The following is a 26,069-nucleotide window of genomic DNA, read 5'->3' on the forward strand; positions in this document are numbered from 1 at the left end:
TACACTGAAAATAGCAGCAATAAAGAATAAGATTAAAAGGCAATATATGAGGTTGACAGATACAACCAAAAACACACCAACAATCAGAGATACTATTAAAAAGAGATAAAAACATAACACACATTACAAAAAACATAAAATATAGCGGTGTGTGTTGTTAAAATAAAATAAAATGTTTTAAAAAATTTAATAAAACACAAGGATACACAGAAGATATTATACATTATATCATAAAAACCTGATTATTAAAGTGCATTCTTAGAGGGATTTAAAAGATTTAGCTCAGTTTCTTCAGGTAGGTCGTTCCAAAGTACATGCACCTTTATAAAGAAAGCACAGCTTCCTTTAGTCTTGATCCTGGACTCTGGAACAACTGAAACGGCCTTTTCTGAGGATCCAAGGTTCATAAAGAGTTAAAAGGTCAGCGATATAAATGGGGGCTAGACCTTTCTGTGCTCAGCAATCTGTAATCAGCAGGATCTTAAAATCAATTCTAAATCTTATTAGAATTGCAAATGTGGAGAAATAAAATGTGAAGTAAATATTATATCAGAGGTGAAAGTTTCAGCTGTCACCATCTCTCTGTTGCAGTTTTGAGCATCCACAAGCGTCCAGTGGTTGGCCACGCTGACATCGGCTTCCCCATGAAGGGCTGGAGGGGCATGGTGGACTGGGCCCGCAGCTCCGAGGACAGAGTCACCATCCCCAAGAACATCCTGTCCACTGGCAAACCAGGTGAGAGCCGTAACGCTCACAGCTCCGTTACAACCCACTGAGACACAACATACCCACTGTGTAGCTGTAACCAGGAACGAGTGACAACAGGTTGTTCTGTGTGCATCAAATTCATATTCATAACTGACAAAATAATGAGTCTGTTGGATGATTTATGAATTTATTTATTTAGAGCAAAACATGTTCCCCAAATACTGATTACAGCGGGCCTGTCAGCCTTCTGTCTGAGCATTCAAGAATGCGTGTGCTTGAATCCCTGTACGTGTGTGTTTGCTTGAGAGGGGGCCGTTGAGACAAAAACAGCAGAAATGGAAGAACAGCAGTTGATTTATAAAACAGTGTTTACTGCCATTAATCTGCAAAGCAAAGCACCCGCTCAGACAAATGCACACAGAGACGGCTGTATTTAATGTCGAAAATAAAACATGCAGGAGAATAACAAAATCGTTTCTCATCGCCTGCTGTTCAGCAGCTGTACAACAAAAAGGCGTGTTGTCTTCAATGAGGCCAGAGTGATTACATAAAATGTTAACACTAAGCCCATTTAAAGCCTTAATAATTTGATGGCGCTGAATCGCAAACAGGAGCATTCCCATTCTTGCTTGTTGCTTCCAGACAAAGAGAATTATACAACTGTGTGGTCTCACAGCGCGGACAAAGTGAGAATGCACAAGGCAGAATGTGTGTCTGAGAAGTGTCAGATATGAGGATTCACTGCTCTATTCCACTTCATGTCATTGCAAATTGAATATCTGAATTCTTGTATCATGCTAATCACTTCAGATCAAAATGTGCATATTCATAGATTGTGGAATTTTATTTTAATGTGGAAATTATACTCATTTTACAGAGAAAATACATATCAGACACATTATTGTGTCAGCAGACTATTTGTGTATGTTGTAGTACAGTACATGTAGATTGTACAGGCGTACCTAATAAAGTGGCCACTAACAGAGCATACTGACAGAACAAAAGCAAATGAAAATAACTGATGAAATGAAAATGTGCAACATGAAGGAAAACCAACATGTTCCTTTGTCAGATTTACACAGGCCAGATGCTGTGCTGTATCTGTAGACAGTATTTATGCAGTTGTATGTGACAGTTTGGCCACTCCTTGACAGAACAATTTGTTTTCACTGAGAAAATGTAAAGACAGCCTCTCAAGGGTATGCAACAAAAAGCAATATTTGCTGCAAACATTCATGCATTCTTTCAGTTTATTTCATTAAACTGGAAAAAAATAAAAAAGATCATTGTGGCATGTGTAAAGGTTTAGGCAACCGTAGAGTTCTGCAGCCTCAGGTCTCAGCTCATTAGGCCTGAGGCATGTCAACAGTTGTCATTAGAAAACATCAGCTGGGAAAAATAATTTACCTGACTTAAAGGGCTGCTACACATTCTCAAAAGTGTATTTTCTTAATTATGTTTAGTAGTATCTGGCCATGTAGATTTTATTTTAATGCCTGGATTTTTAGATATATGTCAGCAATACAATGGAAATAAACACTATTTAGTTTGTGGAACATACAACACTGTAAAAACTTAACATGGACAGCTTTCTTTTTTTATCCATTTTCATTTCACTCACATCAAGCAGCACTGACAGGAAGTCAGACACAGAGACGGCATAGAGAATCCAGTCAATTTTCAAAAAAAAAAAAAAAATACTGCATGCAGGCCCAGATCAAATTTCACACTAGATCAACATTGTGGCACCAGGCCAGAAGTCAGTAAGACAGGGGCAGGTTAGAGTAGATTTTAAGAAAGAGAGACACTGCGGTTTGTATCCTCTCCTCTCGGTGGGATTTGAAGACGTGCTGATCACAGAGCCAAATTGCATTGCAGATGCAACATTATAAAGCTGTGCCTGGTGGAATTTCAGGGCTGGAATGTAGATTAACAAGTAAATCAAGAGATTTGCCTTCAGGTCCATGTCCTCTTTCATCAGAACACTCTGGTACAACTCGACTTCAATCAGGAGAGACAACTGAATGAAGTAAAGATAATTGTTTATTATTAAAGTCTTGACAGGAAGTCTTTGGCTCTTAGACTCTACAGGGAGATTGTTGTGATTGAGGGACATCTGCTTCGAGAAGCAGCAACATAAATCTCCCATAGTCCAGACACTGGTGATGGTGGCTGATGACTCTGCGGAGGCTGAGGAAATAAAGAAGCAAGCCTCAGGAAACAAAACCAACATTTTGCCTGGCTACATACCGCTAGAGTTGACTAAATCGATGTTGTGTTTGGTTTAGCCTCCCCCGGGAACAATTGAAAAATTGGGGAACCCTCCATTCAAATGACACAGCGGTAGTACACGAGTGTGAGGAGGATGAGTGTATTCAGCTTTAATGCTGTGGACAGGGTTTATACTAACAGTTCTCTGTGACTTTGACAAAATATTTTCAAAACATTGTCACTGAATGTAGCACCATCCAATCTCAGTACACTGTAAAAGAAATAAATTAAAATTCAATTCAATTCAATTCAATTGTTAAAATTGGGGGTATCAAAAAATACTATAAAATAACAAATAACCGACTCATAAAAAAAAATAAAAATACAGTGATTCTCTATAATTAAAATGCAGTTGTTTATTTTATTTTATTTTAGACATTTACATATGTAAAAACAATGAAATTACCTATAAATACAGGCGAACACTGCTATGATACAAATAATCAGGCTTAAATTTACAGAAGAGTGCTGTTCTTATTTTATTTTTCTTATTTTAATCTGAATTTTAAGTTATTGTTAATGCTTTTACACTGATAATAACATTTATGCAACGTTTTTTGTTGTGAAAACTTCCATAAGTATACTAAATATTTGTCAATTAACAAACAAATCCATGTCAAATTACAGAATTGTTTACTGTTAATTATCACTCATTTTACATAATTTTTTTAACATTAAAATGTAATCTATTTAGAATACGGTAGTCAATATAGATTATAGATTTGCAAATGTATCAAACTGTCTTATTTATTTTCTTTAAATAAGCCGACATTTTCCACGTTATTTTACATTACACATGTAAATGGGAAAACCCCTGTAAACGTACAGATTTTACAGTGTAGTAAGGGGGATGCATATTTGTGTTTTTGCATCACGAGCCCCAGCCGGGCGCCTCTCCTCACTGCAGGCAGGTGCTAGGTACGCAGTTTGCAGTAGCAGTAGGGCTATTTGTCAGCTGGGCTGTTTTTTCGACCATTAAAGACCTGTACTGCTAGCATGCTAATGAGGCCGTCACTCCTAATCAGGAGTCAACAGGAGCCAATCAGGAGCAATTAGAGACAATTTCCTCCCCAGCTGGGAGATGTGTCTCCACGGTGGCAATGTCACACCAGCAGCCAGCCCTCTTTATGTGCACAGGCTGGACGTGCTCACTCGGATTAAAACGGCTCTCTAAAGCCTTGTTTACACTGATTGATCGTCCTTTTCTCACATCCCTAGAAATGTTCTGAAATAAGCTTTTTCCTCAAATAAAAAAACAAACAAATGGCATGCTCTGTAGGCAACAAAAGGACAGAGAGGGACGCATTTTGTTTAATGCCTCTGAACTGTAAATGAAACAGTGTGGGGGGGCTACAGGAAGAATTAGATTCGCCTTGTATTTGCAGCGTGCAAATATGCAGCAATCACCCTCAATTGGAGCCCTGAAAAATAATCCATCAGTTTCAGCCAAATGTGTTAATCACAGTTCAATTTTTATTTAAAATGCAAATATAAAAACTTTTAATGAGATAGGACGAAACATCATACTTTATACATATAGTTCCAGCAGCTGCAGGACCATAAGTGGCCATTTAGTTATATACTATGAGGCACATTGAAAAACTGCAGTTTAACATAATCAGTGATCAAAACCCTAACCTTAACTATTAGGACCATTACTGGTGAGTGTATGTGGTGTTCTAGCTCCTTAAACTACAAATCATGCATGCTTTAGATGTTTGCTGCCCATTTTCCAATGTATACTGCAAAGATTGTTTTGGGTGGCCTTTGCTTTCTCTCTGTAAGAGCCTTTTCAAGCTTAGTTAGGTTGTAGAATCCATCACAGTGAACATCAAGTCTTCATGAAGTTCTTATATAATCATGTGGCCCTGTGTTGTGTCTGCTAATATTTTTTCATTTATTATATGGAAATGAACAGAAACCAATGGATACCTTGACAAATACAGTAGAAAAAATGCAATATTATTTTAAAAATCACAGCTGCATGGTTTGCTTAGCTTAGATTTTACTTAATTTTTACTTAACTTAAGTTTAACTTTAACTTATCTTTAGCTTTAGCTTTAACTGAACTTTAATTTAACTTTACTAAAGTTAAACTTAACTTTGTGATTACAGCAATAGTGTACATCACATGATGTGCAGGGGCCCCAAAGATGTGTAAAACAGTGGATAAATTATTTGATTATTTGAGCCTGAAGCTGCATGATTAAGTCCTTTTAACCTGTTGGACCCGCCGGACCTGGTACAATGCTTTACTGCCTGTAAGAAGTTAATAAAACGCTGTGGTGTTTTTCTTTTTAAATGTTTCCAAAAGACGAGGCTTCAACTCAACAGTCCAAGTGTATTTTTCTCAAACACAGTTTGTTTGGCAATAATTGAAACAATTAACCAAAAAAATAACAGCTCTGTGAATATAAATATATAAATGTTATAAAGAGTTCGGTCTAGACCTGCTCTATTTGAAAAGTGTCCTGAGATAACTTCTGTTATGAATTGCCACTATACAAATAAAATTTAATTGAAATTTAATTGAATTGAATATAAGGGACAGTCGAAATGAAACGCAGCAGTACACATATATCCGCTCGCTCGACTCAGTCATGTTAGCTTTCAAATTAAACTAGAGAAGCTCATCTTTCTGCTGATACCAAGCAAAAAATGATCCGACCTAACCAGCTCATGTCAGCCCTGTAGCAAAGACGCAGCAAAATTTAGCATTTTATCGTCAAAATGTGAAATGCATATGAACCTTATAATTGTGCAGCAATTCTTCATTTACTTTGGGTATGTCTTTTTAGGCATTTTTTCTGAAAATATGGCTAGGGCTTAACAGGTTAATGCCTGCATGGTAGCAGGAAGGCTAAACTGGAAGTTAGCAGCAGTCACTAGTTCATTCTGGTAATTTTTTTGGCTTCATGCGCACTGGGCAGTTTCCATAGTAATGAATAGAGCGCTGCCTCGCCACTGTATCCAGTTCTCTTTAACACATCCATGATGTTTACTTGCTGGCGGTCTTCCTATTGTGTCCGGGTACCAACTACAGATGGTCAAGGGTACTGACTGGCGTATTAACGTAACATACAATACATGTTTTGACAGTATGGTTAACAATTGAACTGTGGGACACACTTGGCCTGCTCCTCAATAAGCAGGTCGCAGCAGTCAACAGACCAGCAACACCTTGCTTTCCCAGATGCTGTGTTATCACTGGCTATTTCCATGCAAGTACATAAAGAATAAAATCAAATAAACTTTATCGTGCATGCATATGTGATGATACAAGTCAAATAAATTTAGAGACATTGTGATATTTTCCTCATTTTTAGTTTTAACTTCACTTTACATCTGTTGCTGTTCCTTAAAGCCTCTTTTAAAGGCAGCATGAGCAAGATACAGCAGAAGTTCACACGAATGATCAAAATATTATCTGACGGAGTAGAAAGACGCAAGTTAAATTTGTATGATGTTTACTCCATTCCTGGGATGTGTGTTGCTGTAAGTAGGTAATGGAGTATATCAGGTAAGTGCACACTCGCTGTTAGAGGGTTTTCTAGTCAAGGTCCTATCACCAATAACAGGTTGAGAAGAGCCCCCAGTATGACAAACCCTCTTCGCAAACAGAGGTGTGTTGAAGCAGGGATTAAACCAAGCCATAGTATGCATTTCATTTTATCCTTGTGTTATAAATTGTAGCTTTGACCTGTTCATTATATGATGTAAAGCCATGTGAGTGCGAAAGTCTAGGCATGACTAAATGCATGTGCATAATCACACTGCAACATATGCAAACAAACATTCAGTAGATAAATCATACAAACAAATGTACATTGACAGGTAGTTGGCTATGAACTGTTTCAGCTCTCACACACAGACATATGACTTATTGAATCACTGGTTAAAGTCCCTCCAGGCTCGCTCTTGTTGGGCACAGACAATCTGGCTGAGCATATTGGCTTGGCCAGCCAAAGAGTGGATGAGCAGGACACATAATACTTCATCCCCCTCACACACAGACACACACACGTCTTGCTCCGTTCCCCCCTGATGCCCATGGGAGCTCAGCTGTTGCCTGGGAGCTACAGCCTCTGCCTGCTGCCTGGCACACTAGGCACTACGTGCTCTCAGGCTGCCATGTAGTGTGCTGGAGCAGAAGAACTGGATGTCTTCAGATGGCCCGGCAGATGGAGTTGTGTTTTTTTCAGCCTTTGACACTGCAGCCGGAAAGAGAAGGCTTCTCCTCGCCCCGGGCCTGTCTGTGCCTTCATGTAGTCCAGCAGTCAAGTTTTTGACAAATTTCTTCCGATGCTGGCACTTTTCTGCCGTCCCTTAACTGCAGCAGGGGGAGCTCACCCACAGAGAGCTGCACGTACAGCTGCACAGATAAATATCAGCCAATAGATGTCCTACCGTGGGTTCTGGAGGTCTTTTGTGTTTGGCTGATCTCTCTCATGTGCCGCTCAGTGACCGTGCAGCCAGAGCACTGGGTGACCTGAGGGTAAAATGATGTAGACCCAAAGCCCTGACTCACTCAAGTTCAAAGTGTCACTTCTTGCTCTCTTCTTGAAGTGAAGAAAAAAGTTTGTTTGCTGAGTTGCACGTTCTTTGGGATCACTGTTCTCTGTCCAGCACTTTCAGAACAAGATATTTTCATTTAATGACATTTTTATTGGATCCTACTGTCTTTGGTGACCCCTAATCTTCCTTCTGCTGACACTATACACAAGTGAATCCTGCAGAGATAAACTCCTTAAATCACACGCTAGTTCTTTATCATACTATTTTTTCAGCAATAGCCATTAAGTGTAATTCCGTAATCATTGTGTAAGTGTAATCACTATACTTTTTGTTGTCAAATTGTGGACTTACACAAGGGATTCTTGGGAAAAGATAAATGCACTCACTGGAGCTGATGAAGAAGACAACAGCTGGTGTCGGTGCATTTAGATCATAAATTCAGCACTAACATGTGGCATGACATTGTTGTCTATCCTCTTCAGTAAATAAATGCATTATATATATATATGCATTATGAATCCTCTTGGGCCACATATGTTTGGCCGGGCTGTAAACACAGCTGTAAAGTTGCTCTTGCGTTGTATTTCTGACAGAGTAGCCACTCAAACTGTGCTCGCTGCCCTTTGCAGTTGATACATGTGTGATTTTAGCCTAGTATCATAGGAAGTATATTCATTTTGGACGATTCCATAGGTCAAGATTTAAATCCAGTACCAATGAAATACACTTTCTAAAGGGAGATCCAAAAAAGTGTAGGTGTCTGCATACACTGGTGTGTTCACCCATGTTTGTTTATTGTCCCCATACATGCCCCATCTCAGACAAGGGCAGAGGACAACATTGACCATGCTAACCCTTGTAGCCACGCAGCAATCTGTCGCGCATCAGATTTTCATGTGGAAGACCACAGTTTTTTTTTCGTTTGTTACCATAACCACAATCATGTCCAAACCATGTGTTTTATTTGATTAAACTTATAAGAACCTTAGTGTTTAGTATCCTATAACCACACCTTAACCACATTTTATTTTCCATAACCATAATCTTTCTCTGACTACAACTATATCATAGTTGTAATGCACAGATCTTGCTAAAAGCACAATCTGATAAATGTTAGTAGCAATCATAAGGAAATAAAGGCACTGAAGCATGGACCTGGAATGCTAAAACAAAACAAAAAAAAAACACTGCTTTTCAGGACCAAAGCTAGAATTTTAGAAATAGTTAGGTCATGAATCTTAACACCACTAGATGGGAGAATACTATGAAGGCTATTGTATAAAGCTATGCATTTTAAGGCATTTAGAGAGTGACATCAATCAACACTTTGGGTTATGGTAAATCGGCTTGGAGCAAGCCACACAACACAACAAGTGTTGATGACATATACAGATGACTCAATATTTAATTCCATCTTCGAGCCACCAAACTAACATGTCTGGATTTGGCAACCTGGGAATGAGACTCAACAATAAACTGTTTTTCCAGAATGACTGACCCTATACTTTTAATCACTCACAGGTATATAGTGGCGATTTTGTTTTTATTTAACCTTTTTTTAATTAAATAATTACCAAGGTCCAAACCTGGGTGACCTCATAGCTGGCTACTATCATGATCGTGTACCCCCTTTAACCACCAAATCAAACCATGGCTGAATTTGTAGAGACTAACTTAAATGCTACAGTGAATGGAACACTACCTTAATTCATATAATTGGTAATACCTGTTTAAGTTAACGGGAAGCCCTTAAGAAAGTTGCACCATAATTTGACAAGCACTTCTGTGTAGACACTCAAGACACTTTTTTAGCCAAGCCAGTTTCTCTACTCCTCCACTGCTGAAGTGAAATTTAGTCAAACACTGTTTTGTTTTTTTCCCAGGGTGAGGACAGTGTCAGGCTGTGCTGCTACTATCTGCCACAATGGCGATTATGGAAATTAGCACTGTCAGTTGTGCATCCATGTATCTGTGTGTGTGAGTATGTGACTGTAAAGCAGTGTAAGAGACAGCGTTTATAGCTGACTAGTCATGTAGGCCAGTTCTAGTGTAAAGAGCTCTTGGGGGCTGGAGGAGTGCAGGCAGCATGGCTGACCTGCATTCTCCTCTATAGCAGGCCACTGTACTAACAGGGACTGAACCATTCAGTCTCTCCTAACTCTTCCCTAAACACTTCCTGTCTGTGTGTGTGTCTGTACCTCTGTTTCTCCTCCAACAGACTCAGACGAGTCCTCAACGTTTGTGACCGGCATTGTTCTGTACCGGAACCTGGGCAGCATTCTGACTCTGCAGAGGTAAGACTGCTGTCTGCTTTACAACTGCAAGATTAGGCACTCTGTCGATTGTTAACCAGGTTTCCCTCCGGCCACGAAACTCTATCAATTTCAGGTTTCCTTCTGGTCATGAAACTGCATATCAGGAGAATTCAGAAAGGTGTATTCAGACAGGGAAGCCAGGGAATGTGATAGGTTTACAAGAATGATACCAAATGTATTTTACAGTTCAGGTTCAGGGCGTGGTTTGAGGACTACTTTACAGGAATGTAACACAATTGGTTTGACTTTCTATTCTAGGATCATTGACCATTAGTAGTACAATGCAAGGTACTAGGAAAACTTTAAAGGAACATTTCGAAATGTATTGTACAGCTTTGATTATAAAAAAGCTTTCAATGGATGCAGTTTGTTCAGTTGTCATAGAAAATAACACAATAACTTAGAAGACCAATCAGAAGAAAGTTTGGGAAAGTGGACATCTAATTAATATCATTGTATCAAACTACTGTCTGGAACATATAATATCAATTGTGTCAGATTACAAATACTTATCAGAATGTACTTAAACAATGTTCCAGATTGTGTTGGTTTTAGGAACACTTACCTGTATGAAACTGTATGTTAGATAAAATAGAACTTTGAGGTTATATCATATGTGAACATTGTCACTCAGTCCATCACTTTGGTCCAAATATCTCTATTACCATGAGATTTTGTACATACATGCATGCTCCCCTCAGAATGAAGTTTAATCAGTTTAGTGATCCCCTGACCTTTACTTATACTGGTTTATGACCAAATGCCCTAAGCATTCCCATCAACATCTGCTGTACTTTTGTTGAGTGCTAATAAAAATCTTAACAGGCTATTAGCCATGGTAAACATTATACCTGCTAAACATTAGGATGTTAGCATTGTCATCATAAAATATAAAAAAACCTTTTAAGATATCTGCTGAAACTGTCACTATATTTTGTCTGTAGTACATGAGACAGATGATCAGGTTTTCTTTCTAAAGCCATTTGAAAAAATCCACCACAGCCGAATTAAAACAACCAATCAGAGCCATGACAAGTCTCTAAGCTTCAGGCTTATTATGTTCGATGCCATGGAGCTTGTACCGTTGAGTCGAAAAGACCTGTTTGTTTGTAAGACGTGTCGCATTTCGCAGCTGCCTCAGAAGCCTAAGGCTCTCTGTCCAGGGACTACAGAGCACCTGAGGGGCGTCTTTGAGAAGACGGGTTATGGTGAGAGGGGACTGGGAACTTGGCAAGGCACCCTCTCAGGCATGTGGTTTCACAGGGCAGCCGGCTCCTTCTGCTTTGCTGAGGGTTAAGTGGGCGGGGCTTAGCAGAGTTATACGTGCACATGTACTGCAGCTTTAATGCACAAGACAGACTTCAGTAGGGAAAGATGCTCTGATTTGACAAAATTTGGTCGTAGTTGAAAGAGACAAAAATTACTTTTGACTCTCGACCCATCCACCCTGACCTCCGTCATGCCAGTTCTGCCTTTGTTTGTACAACAGTCAAAATTCACACAGCCACACTGTTAAGTTAAATCAGCTGCTAAAATACTTATATTCTATATATCTGTTTGAACTTTTAGAAGTTCTCCAGTCAAGGACCATCCTTGAAACTTAACTGAAAGGCAAGCATTATCAAACCAGGTGAGAGGAGGATTCTTAGAATATAAAATTCCACCAACCAATCCAATGTGAACAACTTTGGCCATCTTGTTAATGAAAAAACACCCAATTAGTTTAAAAGTGTGAATGTAGTCACATATTTAACCAAATGACAACAATGATTATACAATATTGGAATGTTTAAAACTTCCTTTATTAACCATTGAAATTACTCACGCTGTAGAACGCTTGAATCATATTCCAGGTTTAACTACAAAACTGTTGTGGATTGTCACTGCAGAGTCGGGGCATTTAACATCAGTGCTGCATTCAATGTTTCCAGTTTAATGAAAAACAACGATTTGATGCAGAAACAGAAGCACGCTAACAGTGGGTGGCCTCATGTGTGTCTTTTATCTCCGTGAGTAAAGGGATTTCTTGGAAGAAGTTGCTGCTCGCATGAGGATTAACATACATTTTAACACAGCACCGTACATGTAGCAATGTATAATTACATGTGTGTTTGCACACTGGAATGCATGCATGCTTCTGTGAATAACAGCCGGTTATCTACAGCTGTGGTTGCTGTGTTAAGGAGCTCTCTATTATGATAATGTGGTAAAAGCACATAACAAACTGGGAACACACAGAAACAGGGAAATGAAGCAGACCCTCATACTCTCTCCAGTCCTCCCACATGTTTGTTGTGAATCTTTGGATTGCTGCTCCTCTCCATGTTTCTCAGCTCCTCTTCACTCTTCTTCTTTTCATTCTTGTCTCTTTTCCATTTCTGCATTTGATCCCCCTCTCAAAGAAAAGGAGATGAGTTTGAGGCAAGAGACTAGATGACACAAACATTTAAGTTGACTGATTGTGTTTTGGAATGGTGAGAGGGCGATTGTGCATAGAGGATACAGTGATGGTGTGAAGAACTAGAAAACAGAGCATGGGCTGTTGAACATGCTTGGCCGGCTGGAAGCTTTGGGTGTCAGTACTTCCAGTAGCAATTCACTTTTTTCTGATTGTCTCATTCCACGTGATTGATAGTACCCATGAAAAGCAGAAATTGCAATGCATACTAAACAGGCAGAGAGAATGTAAAATGTAATGTAAAAGATAAGCTATTGAAAAACAATGTGAACTGCTTCAGATGCGAGAAAAAAAAACTCTAGCCTCTTTAGGGTTTACTTAGCAGGTAGGATATGTTTGCTCTGAAGCAAAGCACAAAGACTGGCGAGCTCATCAGAGGCAGATGGGTCAGTAATCTGTTACATGTTTTATTGTTGATTGAGCTATTGAGGCTCATGTGATTTCGATCCTTATTTATAAGCAGACTGTGCATGAACTGTTACTGTTTTAAGTGGTTCTAATGAAATGCTTTATCGTTTTGTGACAGGTGTGTGACCTTTGCTAAAGCAGCAATGTCAGTCTGTCCTTTCAAATCTCCCTTGTGGTACATGTGGCCTTTTATAGGATCTTCAATGGACGTCATTGTTTGCAATCCAAATGTTCCTCAATCAGTTATCCCAAAAAGTTTAGTATGTAATATGCATGTCTGTCAGTTGGTTAGTCCACTGATTTCATCCAACGTAAATATCGGGGAAGTAGTCATTGGAAACTGGCATTGTGTACACAAACAGTGGACAGGTAGTTTTGACTGAAATGCCTCATTAACTGTTGAATGAATTGCCACGAAATTTGGTACAGATATGTCAAAGTTTTTCAATTATGATGTAAGATATCTATCTACAAGACGGATTCATTTTTAAGGTTCCCAAATTATGTATCCTAGTGATTTTGTCAATGTCCTATTTATATGTATTTATAGTCAAATATTAAAGCAGTTTTTGGATGGATTTCCACAAAGTTTGGTACAGTCATGGTCCCAATGGTATGATGTTGGTGATTTCCAGTAGGTCAAAGTTTTAACGTACAGTATTTAGTGAATCTACTAGATTTATCAGCAATTTGGAACAGATATTCATGGTTCCCAGACAATGTGCCATTATGACTTGGGTGATCCTCTGACTTTTCTTGTGACTTTTAATCTAGTGCCATTTTGTGTTCTGCTAATTAGCAAATAACAAATAAGTTAAAACATTATGATGGTGAACCTGTTAAACATCATGTTAACATTGTCATTTTTCAGCTTATGCTAGCATTTAGCCCAAAGCCCAAAGTGGCTAGCCACTGATGTTTTTCTTTTTCTCCCTCCAGGAACAACACAGTCCTCAACTCCAAGGTTTTGTCAGTGACAATCAAGCCCACCCCTGCTTCCCTCTCTGCTTCAGTTGTAGTTGAGTTTTCCCACCTGTTTAACGTGAGTGACTTTTGTCTTAATGCAATGTTCCAATATCAAGCTATTGATGTTATGTTCTGTCACTGGTACTGTTTCATGATTCTGGTGATCATGTGATGTTTATGTTCCCCATCCATTAGGGCACTACCAACCAGACCTGTATATCCTGGGACGAGAGCGACAGGTAAGGTCCACTATATTGTTGATTTGTCATGCTCGCACCATAACCTGCTATATGGGTGGACCTGGATTGATATGACTCTTTGTAAACTGATCCAAGATAATATTGATTGTATTCTGGAAAAAATAGGACCCAGCTTTTTGGGAACTTGCCCCATACTAGGAACTCAGCATCAGGATATTTTAGCCATTACAGCACATCTTTTTAAATCTAACTTTGGTGAATCCTCAACTTTATGGAAGTGCACCATGGAGTACTCCTTTAATGCTTCCAGTAGCTAATATTTATAACTAGCCATTCAACACTTAGGTCCAAAGAATTTTCTAAAGATTTTTAGAAAACTAACCCTTCACTGGTGAGATAAAAAACATCAGATATGTTCCTTCCACAAATATTCCACAAGAAACTGAGCTCAGACTAGTTTTGAACATTGAACACATGGCCAGTTTTCAGTTTTTTTTATTTTATGGTTAATAAACATCATCTGTTCAAATTATCTCATACCAGATTAATACGCCCTATAGACAACCAGTCAGACTGAATCATTCTGGCAAGCTGAGTTGACACTGAGAGATCCAGATCCCATTTGTAATGATTCAACAGAATACTGGCAAACCCATATAGACGTAGCATATAAGGTAGTTCCTGCTACTCCAATTGGATGTTTTAAAGACCCCATGTTCCCTCTGAAAGTTCCATGGCTGGCCACAGTAGGTACATTTCTTTTTATCTTGACAAAGTCAGTGCACTGCTCCCCAGAGAAAGGTGCTGAGTGTGTTGGACAGCTCCACAGCTCTTGTCTGGGAAAACGCTAACCCCACGCTATCACTGCTACGACACTGATGCAGCATGTGGAAAATTAAAAGTGTCGCTCACAGCTTTGCTCCCCCTCCCAGCCCACGCACACACATCAAAGTAAGATAGAGAGCAGTTCAGAGTCTACTGAGAGAGAGAGTGGCAAGCATGACAGAAAAGGAGTAAAACATACATATTGAACAGTTCAGTTTTACTGCTTCTGTGGCCAGATTCAAAGCACTGCTCATTTGCTCCTTGCTTTTAAGTGCCCTATTTGTTTAAGACAAGAAAATTGCAGAAGCATGTTAGTGCGTGAGCACTGAGCAAGGGAAAGAGAGAAGGAGAAAGAAAGAGGCAAACATTTTGCAGCCTTATTGCAATGCAGGTTTGGACATTTGCATTTAGATGGGTGTGAACACTTGTGCCACATAGACGGAGAGCAGAACATTCATGGCCTCAGTCAAGAGATTAAAAAAAGTTTGGCTTGCCACATAGAGACCTGGAGCAAGAGAGAGTAAAACTTAGAGACAGAAAATTTGGGGAAAAGAAGAGAGAGAGTAAATATTGAGAAATTGAAAAGATGTTAATATGACAGCCTGCCCTAACAATGAAAAAGTATAAAGTATACTTTTTACTTAAATATATAAATAAATAGACACCACAGTCATTTATACTTCTGCTATCAGCACTGTGATGTGAAATTCCGAACTATCATAAACTCTTGAATTTACCCCAACTGTGGATGGAACCAGGCTTAAACTAAAAGAATACCGTGTCATTCACTACATAAATATAGCTTGTTCTATAGTCTGAAACCCTTCCTGCAGAGACATATTAAAAGTTCTCTGTGCATTGCCATTAGCTTGTGCCTTATGCTATTGTCGTGTCAAACCCTGTAGAAGAGCACCTGCTCCCTCTGTAGATAGAAACAGCTTCATTCATTCTAAGGTAACAAAAACACAATGATTCTTATTTTCAGGGGATTATTCACTAATGAAAACATACCTATGAATATTATATTCCATTTCTGACAATAGATCCTCCTCAGTGTTACACACTGAACCTTTAGTGTACAGATAGTATTTAAGTCAGCCTTGCCTTATTTTTGATTAGCTTATAGCGATGAAACTCAACACTTCCTGCACAGACAAATTAAAAGCTTTCCAGTACTGCAGCATATGTAGGGCACAGTCCCTAGATTTTCTGGACAGCTTTTATTTTACGGTAGCTGCAGGAAGTGTTGAGATTCATGAACAGTAGCTTTACACAGATTGCAAAGAGAGTATAGTAGAAGTTATTGGAATTCAATAGTTGAAATTCAGAGTGACAGATTGGTTAGTTAGTGCTGTGGAAATGTACATTAAATTGACCACATTTACTATAATAGAGGTAGTTTCACTACCCCAAGTGGTTTATACCCACACTTTATTTTAAGGTCTTGCTCATTATTTGAATATATCTAACAATTGATGGTACATATGGTTTCTATTAGTTCAAACCCGTGTCAGAAGCTGGTTTAATGACAATGTTACCAAGATACATTATGAAAGTTTAATGCGTTGACCTCTGGATGTAACTACCATCAACAGGCACAAGAGACGACATAGAAGGAGACACAATGACAGAAACACAGCAAGGACAAAGAATCTAATCTCCTTGTGTTTGGCTGTGGGGTTGGGGGTTGGGGCTGGGTGGAGACGTGTTCTATGCAAAATTAAAATCCATCTTGGACAGCAGCTATGATTAATGAGTTAATATTTGGGAGAGAAATTGGAATCTGAGGAGGCGTCGTTGTCACATTGATAAGAGCTGTGAAGCAGCCTGGGTCTTCACTTGCACCACACTTTAATCTCTCTGAAATCAATAATAAGAACATCAGCAGCTTCTTTCTGTCTTTCTCACTCTCACTCACACTGACATTATTACTTAATTTTGTTTACAGTATGTCTTACCTGATGTACTAAAAATACTTGAGCTAAATGTGATTTGGCATCAAGCTGCTGTTGCCCTGAAGAGTGAGAGTGCAGCCTGAGAGAAAACCTGATAATTCTAACACTCTCATATGGGTGTCTAGTAGATTATCCTGCTGGGAAGCTTTTCCATAATACTTCTTGGTTTTCATAGACATTTTTGGGGAATGTGATACCTTTATTAACACAAAACTGTCTTGGTCACACGGAGCCCCTTCGCGATAAAGATTGAAACAAGATATGAAGTGAAGGTGGTGCGTGATCCAGCACAATTAGTTTGAATTCATTTGAAAGTTACACTAAAAATACATTATAATATAAACATTATAAATATAAAATTGCTTTGCCACTAGATGTTGCACCAATATTTCCAGGGTTTCCCGCAGGAAATGTGTTAGTCAAGGTGGTGGGCCGTCAGACTGGGGGGGGCAGTTGGTGAGGTAGGCCTGCTTCGTTACACGAAGAAGCCCGCAATTTTTGGTTGTATTTTTCTGTCCATTTGGCTGTGTACAATGCGAGAAAAAAAATCATGTGCAGTCATCAAACATATAGCTATAAGACAACCACATGTAGACGCAACTATGTTGTTAAATGTTTCCTTTTTACCCGGATAAAGAATGTTGTAGAATGTTTGGCGAACAATAGATAGCGTGATGACAACCACCAGATACCGATGTTCGGACGCATCACACAATTCGGAGGCATATCACATATTTAAAGATTATAAAAAGTGATTATTTTCCGAGTCATGGCATGTTTTTCATTATTTTTTTAATGCGTTCTGCGGAGAAGGGAGACTGGCATCGGTCACGGTTTGGAATGAAAGGGAGAAAACAGGATAGAGTAACACGGCGGATATCGCTCTCATTGCTCATATCACTCGGCCTACTTTTTTTTTTTTTTTTTTTTTTGACGACGTAGTTAAGGTGGCAGGCGTGTTTTGCTAAGGCGGCAGCCTTAGCTGCAAAGTGCTGCGGGAAACCCTGATTTCGTACCAAAACAATGGGCACTACAGCCAACCAGACTCTATTGACAACATTAAAACATTAGATAAAACATTATAAAACACGCTTAAAACCTGACTGAAACAAAACTCACCAAGGCTTTCCACAGTCTTCCTCCCAACAATCACCAACTCTGCCATGTAATGTTAGCTAATCCTTGGGGAGAAATGCACCAGTCAAAGTACGTCCACGACAGGTTCAGATTGGTATTGGTATAAGTGTCTGATGGAAAGGATCTCTACAGAGAACGGTAATTTTACCTTTTTATTTTAAAGTGTGCCGTCACTGTTGAGCTCTTGTTAGTGCTAAAATTGTTATACAAGCCCAATGACTTTTAGTCATATCCTATTCTTTGATGTGCCTTATTATTGAGACTCTACTACCAAATTCACATATTGTTGTCACCATCATTCATTCAAGACTTACTTGCTATGGCTGAAAAAAAACATTTGAAAATTAGAGCTGTTTATTTGCAAGAGTCTGGTGATAAGATACGTATCACGATACAGGGGTTACAGGTTTTTGAGAATCGATATAATATCACTAAACAAAATATCACGATACAATAATTTTCTATATTTTCTTACACCCCTATTGCAATTGTGGGTCATCTATACTACTCCAGCCAGTACTGATACAGAAATGGTTGTTTACTAAAACAAAAACTTCAGTAAGACCAAAATTCAAACCCAGTCTGTGCATTATGAACTCACTTTGCCACTTCCCCTCATCATCCACGTGCTGCTGTCAGTGCTGCTTACAGACAGCAGCCCTGCAATATTGCATTAAATCTGTCAGCGGTTAAAACTTCAAATGGTGCTTCAATGTACATACAGAACACAAACTTACATGACGTCAAGCACTCACTACAAGGCAGGTCAAAATAGTTTTTTATAGATCGATTCAGAGGAGTGAGGTATTTGTGCCTGCGTAGGCCAGACATTGTTTACCAGACTGCAGTCGCTAACTAGCCTCGCTGCTGATCATACAAATCAACCCTCGCTGTCTCAGTTGGTTTACAGAGTCGGTGCTGATGTTGAAGAGCTGCCTCAATTCATCAAAGACGCTGGATCTGACCACTGTGGACTTTTCATCAATTACGGCAATACAATTATAGAGGAGGAGGTGAAGTTCGGGGGGCAGGGGGCACGTTTGTTTACAGGTACTTCTAAATAGAAAGAGGCTGCATTACAGGGAGCATTCTTGTTTTTATATTCAGAGCATGCTAATCCATGTGCCAGCCAACTCACCGGCTGCTTTAGAGCGCAGGACGCTGATAAATACCCTGGAAATGTTATCTGACAGAGCATCATGTGCCAGAGTTAATTTCTGAAAGTGTTCCCCTCAGTATCTAATCACTATCCAGCTGAATCAACTTCACATGCTTTACTGATGCATCCTCTCATTTAAAAAGATGACATGATATATCCAACTTCCAGTTGTGATCAGCTTTTCAAATCATTTTAAACATACACTATATAGTTTCTGACCCTAGGGGGTCTCTCACGTCAAAACAATAACAAGTTGACGAGTTTTATGACGTTGTAAAGTAGCGTGGGATCATGGGAGTTGTTGTCTTCACAATTGTCGTCATTGCAGTCAGCTTCTCCCGGTTAGGATTCTTTAATTGTCCATGGCTCAGGAGGTTTCTCCAAAACAAACTGACAACATCTCGATTAAAACCACTAAAACCATTTTTTATGAAACTACCTAAGCATGATAAATTACCTAACTTATGCTTTTCTTTTGGTGCAATGCAAGAAATATCAACCAAACAGGTGTTGGTTTATTCATTTTCAGAATGGTGTTTATCTGCAAATTTGTATTCGCAAACTTAGCTTTAAATATCCGTTTGGATTTTAAAGTTCGGTGCAGCTGAATGCTGTGCCCCTTCCCCAAATTGACCAAATAGGCATGATGCTTTGTCACACCCCCTCGGCAGCTCACACAAATGCACAATGTACCCTTTAGTGCGAAACTCATTGTTTGGTTAGGTTTAGGTAACAAAACTACTTGGTTAGGTTTAGGAAAAGGTCTTGGTTTGTTGAGTTACGTGATGCAAGTCATGTTGCCATTACTGCTGCAACAAGTCATGTTTGTTTTTCACTTACATAACAAATAATTCAACTTTTGGTCTCACACAGATCACAAACCCCAGGTGCTAGATGTTTGTGTTTGACCCATTAATCCACCCCGACTTCCTCCTTGCAGGGTCTTTTTACATTACATCATCTGATGTGGATGAGTTGCACTGGAGTTAAAGCTAAAGGGTACCATGTATCCTTTACGGAGACGCCAAAGAGAATGAAAGAATGAAAAATAAAGTCAGTATTTGATTCCCTGCGAATGAGAACAGGCTGAGTATATGGCTGTTGCCCTTCACTCCTCTGTTGCATTTAATACTGATGGGAGGGAGGGTTCTAGCAGAATTTGAGTGTGTAGATAGCCTTTAAACTTGCATTTATTTTCCAATAAGGGTAAATCTTGTTATGTTGAAATGTGAAAAATGGCTACTGCAACAACTTCCTCAAACTTTAAAAGAGATAGATTTCTTTAAAAATAGAACAGTCAAAGTGGAAGTGGCAGAAGCTGAGATATACTGACTTTAAGTCCCTATAGTATATGGGTCAACTTTCAAAAAGCCTGGATCCTGCAGTTCCCATAATGCAACTTGACATGTCCTCAGTTCGTAAAGCAGGGTTTCTGTTATAAATCATCAGGCTCATTTTCACAGGCTGCTTCATACTCCCCATGACTATTCAACTCATACATGTCAAATTGGTGCATGCACGTTTTTATCAGCTGTTCTGACTCATAGTCAGGGTGCATAAACACCAATAGATAATGTCATTTTAAAACAGCGTTTGTGAAATATCTTCAAAGTCCAACATCCAACACATTTAGTCTTAATATTTGAATTTAGTTGTATCAAAGATAATCCCTGCAAGTATACATGAGCTTGTAACCCAGCCAGTGACAATCAAGCAGGAGCTCTCCTCCTTTTGCTGTCTACATAAGAGCCCGTATTTATATATTTCCTCTATGCTGGCAGACTGCTTTTCATCCATGTGGCCCGTTCTTGGCAGAGGACATTCTTCCATGCAGGGCTGCTGGACCAGCACCTAAATTATCCAATTAGACGGTGGGGCAAGACTGTCTGCAGGCCACTGTGCGGCTCACAGAGAGGCCTAATCACGTCAGCAGTACAGAGAAACTGCACTGAGTCCTAATATATTGGATTTCTGTTAGAGGTGATGTGCTAATGTCAGCACTGAGTCACCTCATGGGGCTAACACACACACCCTCACAGTCTGTAGTCTATTTCTGTCTTATGTTATGAGACCAATGGATGTGTGAGGGTGGGACTGTTAAATGTTCTTTCTGTTCTAAAAGGTTGTTGCTGTTGTTGGGGTGTTGTCACAGCGAACAAATTGAAGAGAAACCGTGATTAAACAGAAACAGCATTCTTCCATACAGGTCACAGGGTTCACTGAATGCTTTGTATGAAAATGATGTGAATCATATGTTATGGCTTTCACAGCTCTCAACCCAACTGAACACCAACGTCCACTGAAAGACTTTCAGAAGTGGTCTTCAAACAGAATTGTTTAGTATTGTTTTGCATGCCGTCTTTTGTGTTTGTAGTTATTTCCAGGATAGTAAATATTAACAGAAGCTGTAATGCTTTACTTTATGGATCTGTTTTTAATCTTTATAAGTTCCTAATTATTTCCTAGAAAGCTTCCTGGAAAGGACTGTGTAGCAGTAATTCTAGAAAAACAGAGACAGCTTCCTGAAAGAGCTGCTCCATTTAAACCCAAGTAAAACATGATCATTAATTAGACTTTGTCCTTCATATGTGTTGACTTGGGTGTTTACCTGTAGACAAATTTCTTATTTGGCAAGTTCATCTGACCTGTGCACTAACTATAGTTGCTAGTCTAGCAGTGACCCTTCCTAAGCCCCGCCCCTTTTTGCTATGCGCTCAACAGTTGAGCAAGCCTCAGTCAAAACCACAGTCAACTTTTCCCTTTCCTGTACCAGTGGTGCATTTGTCCTGGGAAGATGGGATTTCTGAGTTCCCAATCGAAAATGTCCATTGGAATGCCCCCTCAAGTGGGATTTCCATCTATCAAAGATGGAAGAACCTCACCAATCCAAGAGAAAGTTGGCTGAGGCTCTGGCCGAGGCTTGCTCAACTGTTATTGGAGCACAGAGCAAAAAGGGGCAGGACTTGGGAAGAGTCAATCAAAAGAGTAGTACATTTCTGGGAAAGCTCATACATTCAGTTGACATCGGCACACTGTCTGGAGAGGCAGCAGACACAACTGTGCTCTTTGGCAGTTAAATTGGACTTGATGTTTAAAATGATGCAGAATAATAAACCTGCACTCTGGGTGCTTGTCATAGTAAAACTGGAAGAGAGAGATGTGCCTTCGGGTCATGTTTTGACAACTGGCCACCTCACATATCAGTGCTGTGTCACACCTGTTCAAACTTCATTCAGAATTCAAGAAGCCACACTTTCACAAACAATCCAATCACAAACTGCTCCATTAAGAGGAAATGATGATTACACACCAGCATGTGCTGTGTAAAGGATGCATCATCATCACATTGATGATATGATATAATCACTGCAGAATACTCCCAGAATTATTTGCACTACAGTGACTGTCACACTCCCATGTAGCCAGTTACTGTAAAGTTAGAGAAAAAAAAGAATGAATGAGTCAGCCCTATTTACGTAAAAAATCTACTGGTGGCTTTAGCCCTTATTTGATTAGTCTATGTGAGGCCTGGATTCAGTCTATAGATTCCTCCCAGCTTTCAAAAAAGCAGCTCCATGATTGACATCTCAAGTGGTTGCTATTGTCAGCGCCTGACAAATTAATTTGGATTCCATGGCCGGAGTACAACTTTGAGTCAAAACCCGCGTGCCGCTCAATCAAGTCGATGTAAATTCAAGTCAATCAAGCGGATGAAAATTTGCACGAGGAGAATTGAAGTCTGTCGCCTGTTGCTGCCTGTTGTTAATTCATAACACCCGGTTGCTTTTTCATCAATCTTGACTTATTTGCTTAATTTTCTCTGTGCACTGAAGCAGATTAATGTAAGGCCAGCCTGTGTCAAATGGCGGTTTTCTGTCTAATTGCGAGAAGTGTCAAATTACCAAACCCTCCAGCTGCTTTGATTCACCAACAAAACATGCAATAAAGCCTTTACTCCGACCTTCAGTGCACAAAGTGAATGCTTGATGGCTTGCTGAACGGCAGGCTGTGTCCCTATTCTATATCAACCACTGTTCATCATCTTAGTCTAGGCGTTATACTATACATCTTCACACTTTACAGTTTCCTAAAGGCAATAATACACGTCAAAGGCTTAACATGGTACTGACATTGGGGGCTGGGTCCAAATGACCTGTTATATCACAGGAAGAGCACAGGTGTAATCAACAACACTAGCGATGGCTCCATTCCATTAAAGCCAGCCTGAAAGTGGTATGCCTAAATGGAATGCAGCCATTGCTCACGCAACTAATTAACACTGTTTTTGAATTTTTTTCCTGCCATATAATATGATCTGCAGTCAGCTGTCCGCAAGTGTGATTGATTGTTGCCATAGAAACGCAGTTTCTCGTGCAGAGTACGTTTTCAGTCTTTGTCTTTGTTAAATTCACTACAAAAATAAATATAAAAATGAAATAAGAGTGCTTTCATTGACTGGAGCAGGTCACCATGGTTGTACCATGCCATTCCCACAATCAGTCAGCACCACATCATAAACTCACTTTTTTTTAGACAGGCTTACCAACTGTATTATTATTATTATTATTATTATTATTATTATTATTATTATTATTATTATAATAATTAGGGTGCTTATGAAATTACATGATTATATTATTGTAATTATGGGTAATAGATATTTATAAATTAGTTGTATTCATTTTCTTTCGTCAGCTTACTAATGACACTATGACTATAATAATAATAATAATACTAATAATAATACTAATAATAAAATATCTCTGGGCTGTGAGAGTGTGTCGGTATAATGTGTCCCGGCAGAGAGCTGCAGCACGCCGCCTCGCAGCCTCCTCATCACCGCGCTCTGTTCGCTCTCCGCGAGCGGCGGAGATGTAAAGTGGATTAAATAGCCGGTGGACCGCGCTGGGATTTGAACCGCTGTCTTCTGCTTTTGGCCGGGACTGTGTCTTTATTCACCGCATCGCTTCTCTCTCTCTGTGTGTGTGTGTGCGTGTGTGTGTGTGTGTGTGTGTGTGTGTTTTTTCTCCCGTGCAGCTCCTCTCTGCTGGGATCCTGGTCTGCCAGGGGCTGCAAAGCCGTGCTAGTCGACTCATTCAGAACCAAATGCGTGTGTGACAGACTGTCCACCTTCGCCATTTTAGCACGGCTAAATCCCGAAATGGTAAGTCCGACAACCCTCCCTTGACTTCCTTGACGTTAAAGGTATCGGAGACGGTGTTTTTTCTTTGTGTGGGCTTTTATGTGAATGCATCAGCTGTTTTTTTTTCTCTCTTCCAAAGGGCGTCATTGTCATTACATATCAACAGATCCTCCCTCTCCCTCCCTCTCTCCTTCCCCCCCTTCCCTCTCCGTGTCTCGACATGCCAAAGCCATGCTGCAAAACGTTATTATAGTCTTGCCATGGAAAAAGATTTTTTATTTATTTATTGGCGTGTGTAGGTGTGTGTGTGTGTGTGTGTGTGTGATAGGCTGTTTGTGTGTTCCAAGAGGACATGCACACAGGAAGGGCAGCAGTATGCTAACCTGTGCGTTAAGATGGTCACTGTCACATACATGACTGTGATTCCAGATCAGACCCCCCCCCCCCTCACTGTTCCATGTGAAACACCAATTGTTGTTCATAGGTATTAGCATATTTTAACATATTAGACTGTCAATGCTGTCTCCATGGTTACCAGGCCCCATGGAGGAGAAGGTGCTGCATGGCAATCCAATATTGTAGGAAAAAAAACACATTTGGAGCTACAGTGGGCTACAGAAGCTGGACACAGTGAGCCAGCAGTGTGTATGTGTGTGTCTGTGTGTGTGATAATGAAATGTCTGTTAAAATCACAGCACCATCCCAGTGACTCAAACGTGCCCCAGTTTTCTTTGGGGAAAGGGCAGTGTCTTTGTGGGGGAATTTTCATTCAGCGAGATTAGTTATTATTAGACTGGAAATTGCCTCTGAAGCAGTTTGTTCACTAGTTGCCCTGGTAACAGCATGGGCACCAAGGCTCTCTTAAAGACACAGCAAGGCAGCGTGCCACACGGCCTAGAAGGGAGGCTGTGGATTACTCTGTTGAAGCGGCTTGGATTCACCACTTCGGGTTGAGGCGTGTTCGATTCCGTTTGTTGGAGATAGTCGTGGTTTCGGTCGAAGAGTACGGGATGTGAGTGACGGTGCTGTAGCTTTGGTGGCCTCTGTATTTAAATATGCTGGTGCTGATGCTGACAGGCTGCAGCGGCGTGTTGTGCTTTGTGCTCTCAGTGCTGGAATTATTAGTAATTATTATTAGTAATTAGTTGACTGAGAGAGTCCAACATTCTGGAGATGGTCTTAAAATTACAAAGCTGGAGTTATGATGTGGTTAGCCTAGCATAGCATAGAGACTGGAAGCAGGGGAGAACTGTCCAAAGTTAAAAAATATGTCTACCAGCCATCTAAATCTCTCTAATAGACCTTTTTCACAGCAGCAATTTTGACATGAAATAGTATAGAAAATAGTGCTACCAGTGATATTATTAAGGTTCTGTTCCATTCCGGTCAAACAGAGTCAGGGTGCTGCTGTTGGCTCACTGGGAAGGCTCTGCTACACTAAATGGAGTTGAGAGGTCCAGTGTGTTACATTAAGGAGGATTTATTGTCAGAAATGGAATATAATATTCATAGGTATGCTTTCATTAGTGGGTAATCACCTGGAAATAGGAATCATTGTGTTTTTGTTATCTTACAAGGAGCTTTCTGTATTTACTGGTGCAGCTTGTCACCTTCCATGGTAGAGGGTGAGTAGTCTCAAACTGTAGGCTACTGGTGGATCCCACTAAATCCTACACACTGGTCCTTTAATTAGTTATCATTGGTAACACCTGGGTTATTATTTCATGTTAAAATGGTTGCTGTGAAAAAGTTATATTGTTTCTTGTTTGTTTAATGTGTACACAAACAAAAATGTCAATTTGTGATTTCAGATGGAATTGCGTCCTATTTCTTGTGACCACTGATGCTGAGCATAAAGGTTTTGGTGTTTGTCTGCAATTACACTGTGCCCGGCTGTTGTTTGCCAAGAAATAGTTCCACAGTGCAGCACACACAGTGCTTCTCAAACCGTGGGGCATGGAGCCGCTGCAGGTGGGGCGTGGATGACCAAAGTTGAACGAATATAATCT

The 26,069-nt window shown here is 39.8% G+C and overlaps 1 protein-coding gene across 14 annotated transcripts in view; it reads left to right on the forward strand.

Moving 5' to 3' along the window:
* The window catches only part of adgrb1a (adhesion G protein-coupled receptor B1a), a 161,807-nt gene that overhangs the window by 95,968 nt on the left and 39,770 nt on the right, over positions 1 to 26,069 (forward strand). For all 14 annotated transcript variants that reach the window (XM_051407240.1, XM_051407241.1, XM_051407235.1 and 11 more), the window contains 5 exons: positions 592 to 735; positions 9,713 to 9,788; positions 13,615 to 13,717; positions 13,837 to 13,880; positions 23,955 to 24,081. In XM_051407240.1, coding sequence (XP_051263200.1) covers positions 592 to 735; positions 9,713 to 9,788; positions 13,615 to 13,717; positions 13,837 to 13,880; positions 23,955 to 24,081 — 494 coding nt within the window. The remainder of the gene's footprint in view (positions 1 to 591; positions 736 to 9,712; positions 9,789 to 13,614; positions 13,718 to 13,836; positions 13,881 to 23,954; positions 24,082 to 26,069) is intronic.

The sequence above is a fragment of the Dicentrarchus labrax genome, unplaced genomic scaffold (assembly GCF_905237075.1).
Source record: "Dicentrarchus labrax unplaced genomic scaffold, dlabrax2021, whole genome shotgun sequence".
Lineage (NCBI taxonomy): Eukaryota > Metazoa > Chordata > Actinopteri > Moronidae > Dicentrarchus > Dicentrarchus labrax.